This window comes from Aegilops tauschii, chromosome 4 (assembly GCF_002575655.3).
Source record: "Aegilops tauschii subsp. strangulata cultivar AL8/78 chromosome 4, Aet v6.0, whole genome shotgun sequence".
NCBI lineage: Eukaryota > Viridiplantae > Streptophyta > Magnoliopsida > Poales > Poaceae > Aegilops > Aegilops tauschii.
In genome coordinates this window covers 368584936-368588943 of record NC_053038.3, presented here as the reverse complement: position 1 = coordinate 368588943, position 4008 = coordinate 368584936, and the positions used below count along the sequence as shown (strand labels likewise).

The 4008-nt window shown below is 55.3% G+C and overlaps 1 protein-coding gene across 1 annotated transcript; it reads right to left on the bottom strand.

Moving 5' to 3' along the window:
* Nucleotides 1–1800: 1800 nt before the first annotated feature.
* LOC109739470 (protein PSK SIMULATOR 1) lies at nucleotides 1801–3769 on the bottom strand. Its single transcript, XM_020298557.4, has 2 exons — nucleotides 3525–3769; nucleotides 1801–3404 (listed from the first exon to the last, which is right to left on the bottom strand). Exon 2 carries the CDS (start codon nucleotides 3332–3334, stop codon nucleotides 1937–1939), a length of 1398 nt encoding a protein of 465 aa, XP_020154146.1. The 5' UTR covers nucleotides 3335–3404; nucleotides 3525–3769; the 3' UTR covers nucleotides 1801–1936.
* Nucleotides 3770–4008: the final 239 nt, after the last annotated feature.

Sequence of the window (4008 nt, the reverse complement as noted above, 5' to 3'; positions counted from 1 at the left end):
GAGGGGAACAGGCGTCAGGGCTGAGCCGTGCAAATCATTTTTTTGACTTGGCGGTGGCATCCTCTTGTAATTATGCCGAACTCCTCACTTCTCATTTTCCTTGAGCTGTGATTTTGGTGCTTCGTGTTTTTTACATTGGACTCTGGCTGTGCTTCTCGAAGCTAGCTTCTTCGAGCTTTTTCCTTCGGCTCAGCTCCGCTTCAGCTTTTTGTGAAGCGTGGAGCGGGAGGACATCTGAACACGCCCTAAGGCAATTGCTCTAGTGTTGTCACAAAAGATTGTCATTGGACCCGATGCACTGGGTATTACACCCAGCTCGGATATGAATTCCTTCATCCAGACTCCTTCATGCGCTTCTTCTGAAGCAACTATGTACTCTGCTTCACAGCCTAGCAGATAGCTGCAAAACCAACCCAGAACACTCGCTTGGTGGCCCAACAAGGCCACCAGCGAGAATTCTAAGTTCAGAGAAGGAGGAGGGGTTCCATGATACCCGAAGCCAGGACCTGATACAGCACCGGCCCACCTTGCCTAGGACGCATTTAAAAAAGATATGGTTCGTGTCCTCCAACTCGCCACACAACTCACAGCAAATCGGAACCCAGTTCATTACGTTTACGAATTTGATCAGCCGCAGGCAGTCGCCCTCTATAGGCCTGCCATAAGAAAACCCTAATCTTGGGAGGAATCTGGGCACGCCAAATCAACTTAAACTTAGTAGTAGGGGTGCCGCAGATGAGCTTAGCATACAGAGATTTAATAGAAAAACGCCCAGAGGCGGAATGGGGCCATACCATCGAGTCCTCCCCCTCCGAGAGAACGGGAATGCAGACAATAAGACGCTGCCAGTCATTAAACTCTTCAGGAGACAGAGAATGTCGGAGGGCCAGGTCCCAATTATTATCAGAGAGCTCAGAGATGGAGATCTCCGGATTCGAGCAATAGGAAAAAAGCACTGGAAAGGGCACAACTAGAGGAGAATCGCCACACCACCAGTCGAGCCAAAAACGAATGGACCTGCCATTACGAACCACAAATTTGACATGGGATTAAACAGCGGACGAACTTTGACAAGATCTTTTCGGAATTGAGATCCACCCGAGGATGAAGCAAAAATGGGGTGCTGGTTGTTCCATATTGGAAGGCAAATTGTCCAATTGTAGCCTGACTAAGGGCGCATTGGCTCTCCATCTCCATGTTGTTTGGCACAAATGACCGTGAAGCATCACATTGGTCGTGAAAAGCTAAATTGGTGATCTCAAGAGAGAAATTCAATCTAGCTGAATTACAGCTTTTTCGATTGCCTATTAGCCTCATCTCCTACAAGGAAAAGCTAAATTTTCCGGTGCTTATACTCATGTATTACATTAACAATCTCCTATGTACACCTACTTTGTGTTTTTGTATAACTACCAAATCATAACGAATACTGTGTTATGCTCCATTACTTATAGTCTTACATAGATTGCGCGTCTACACGACTGATCCAAAGTTATGGCAAATGCATTGCCCATTGTTATCATGTGTACGTTGGCTTTTTCAATGATGCAGCTTCTAACGAATATCTAGCAATGTCTCAAACTCCCGATTCAATCCCCTCACGTGTGAGACATAAAGTAGAACTAAATTCAAATTAAAACCCAAGTTTAACACCCCCCGAAAAAAAACCCCCCAAGTTTAACAAACTCAATCCTCTCCCACCACTGCACTACTATAATCTTTTATAGTCGTCCAATATATAGGCACTTTATACAAATGTAACTTTAATGTTTTTGTGCCACTATGTTTTATGACTATATATTTATAAAATTTCTATCATTTCATTGGAAAAATAGACGGGCATCAATGATCTAGTGCATGTATACAAATGTCTTTCCTACACGTATATCTATAAATTTACACATGATGAACTGCGCATCGTCGTTGACCAGGCCAGCTACTCGTTCCAGTCAGCCGGCCGCCGCCGTTGATCGTCGTACCAGCACATACAGCTGAGACCAACGAGCACCTCGACGATAGCAGCGTCCGCCTTCCGACGGTCCGCGAAATGCAGCGTCTGCACCATCGGCGCGCGCGGCTGCATGCTGAACCGTTGCTTCCGCTCCATGCTCCTCTCGTCCTGCCACCGCAGCGTGTCATGCGCCATTGGCCCCAACCACCGCAGCACTCCGTCCACGGCGTCCATCGCTGTCGCGGCGGCCTCCTCGTCCACCTGCCCTCCTCTCAACCTCTCCCTCAGCTTCTCCTTCACTGCTGCGCGTATGGTCACGGGCAGCATCTTGTACAGCTCGTCTCTCATCGCCAGCTCCGTCATCCCGTCATGCGCCTCCTCGTTGCGGATCGCCGGCCTCAGCGCCTTGAGCAGCGTCTCGGCGGACAGGATCACGTTCGCGTAACGCAGTTCCATCCCCGACCCACCGACGGTTGTCGCAGGCGGCTTGAGTGGCTCTGACGATGTCGAGGCAGTGTCTTTTTGCCGGAAGATCGGGGCCGAGTGCCGGATCGCCGCGTCGGGCGCCGTCGACTGGTGCATGGGGCCAGACGAGTGGCCGAGCGCCCATCCCCGGCCTGTCAACGGAGGTGGCAATCCCGGCACTAACGCGCCGAAGGCAAGGGAGACGCGCGCGAGCACGGCGAGCACCGACTTGGCCATGAGCTTGGCCACCTTGTGGGCGGCGACGCTCCAGAGCGAGCCCTCCGTGAGTCGCCGCACCTTCTGCCGCTGCAACCTGAGCTCGCCCATGAGCTTCTCGCTTGGCTCGTCCGCGGGCTGCCGCTTGGAGGACTGCACGGGGATGGGCCCGCTGTGCTGCTTCCACTGCTCCATCCGCCGCTCCGACGCCTCCAGCTCGGTGAGCGCGTCCATCTCCGCGTACAGCTTCGCCGTGGCGGCCACGTGCCGCTCCATCTTCTTGAACCGCTTCCCGGCGCCTCTGGAGAACCCGACGGTGGCGTCCAGCCGCGCGAGGCCGGCCCCCCGCTTCGCGTCGGCGTAGACGCGGTCGAAGTCGTGCAGGAACGGCGCGTCCGGCAGCCCGCGGCAGCGCGCTCCGAGGCGCGCGGCGTCGTCTGCGGCGCGGTCGAGGCCCGCCATGAGCTCGGCGCACGCGAGGCGGAGCAGGCGGGACTGGTCCGTGGACGTGAGGCGCGCGACGCCCTCGGCGCGCAGCACGTCGGCGCGGAGCCTCCTGACCTCCGCGTCGGACAGCGAGAGGTGGAGCGAGACCAGGCGCGACATGGCCGCCGCCGCCTCGAAGGCCAGGATGCCGAGCCCGTCCTGCCTGGCGCCGCCGCCGAGCCGAGACCGCAGGCCGGCCAGCCATGACCTGGCCATGACCAAACCAAAGAACGAAGCAAACTGTAGCTGTACGCTGTTGACTGAGTGAGGCTGCCGCAGCCGCAGCCTGCAAGTAGTTATAGGAGAGATATCAGAATGGTTACAGGAACGTTCGAAGCGAGACGGCGCAGGATCATGCGCGTGACGGATGATAAACCCGGAGAGGATTTGCTCATCCAGCAGATACCGCGTTTAACAGCGAAGAGCTACGCCAGCGCCAGCACGCGAAGAAGACGAAGGAAGCATGTGTACTCGTCTGTGGATGGAGGATTAGGGGAAGGTGCGTGTGTTTAACTAAACGCAGTCGGCAGCGCGACGCGGCCGGGTCAGGAGATAGATGAGAAGTCGTCCACGCACGCAGCCGGAAAATCACGAGCAAGTGTCCCATGTGCGATGTGCCTGCAGCAATCGATGGAGGCGCCACCAGTTGGGGCATGTCACTACATGTCATGAATTCCTCCTCTCCTGCCGTCCCGATTAGACTACTGGTGGTGGAAGGAAGTTCAGTGCCGTCTGGTGGATAGAGCCGGAGACTTGCCCCCGCCAGGTCGTCGACGGCGACGCCTCTTTCCCCTCTTCCCGCTTGGCCTGGAATATGCATGTCCGATGACCGGTAAGACACGGTGCGTCGTCGCCTCGGTGGCCTAGGTGGTTCCCGCATGTGGTTGTAT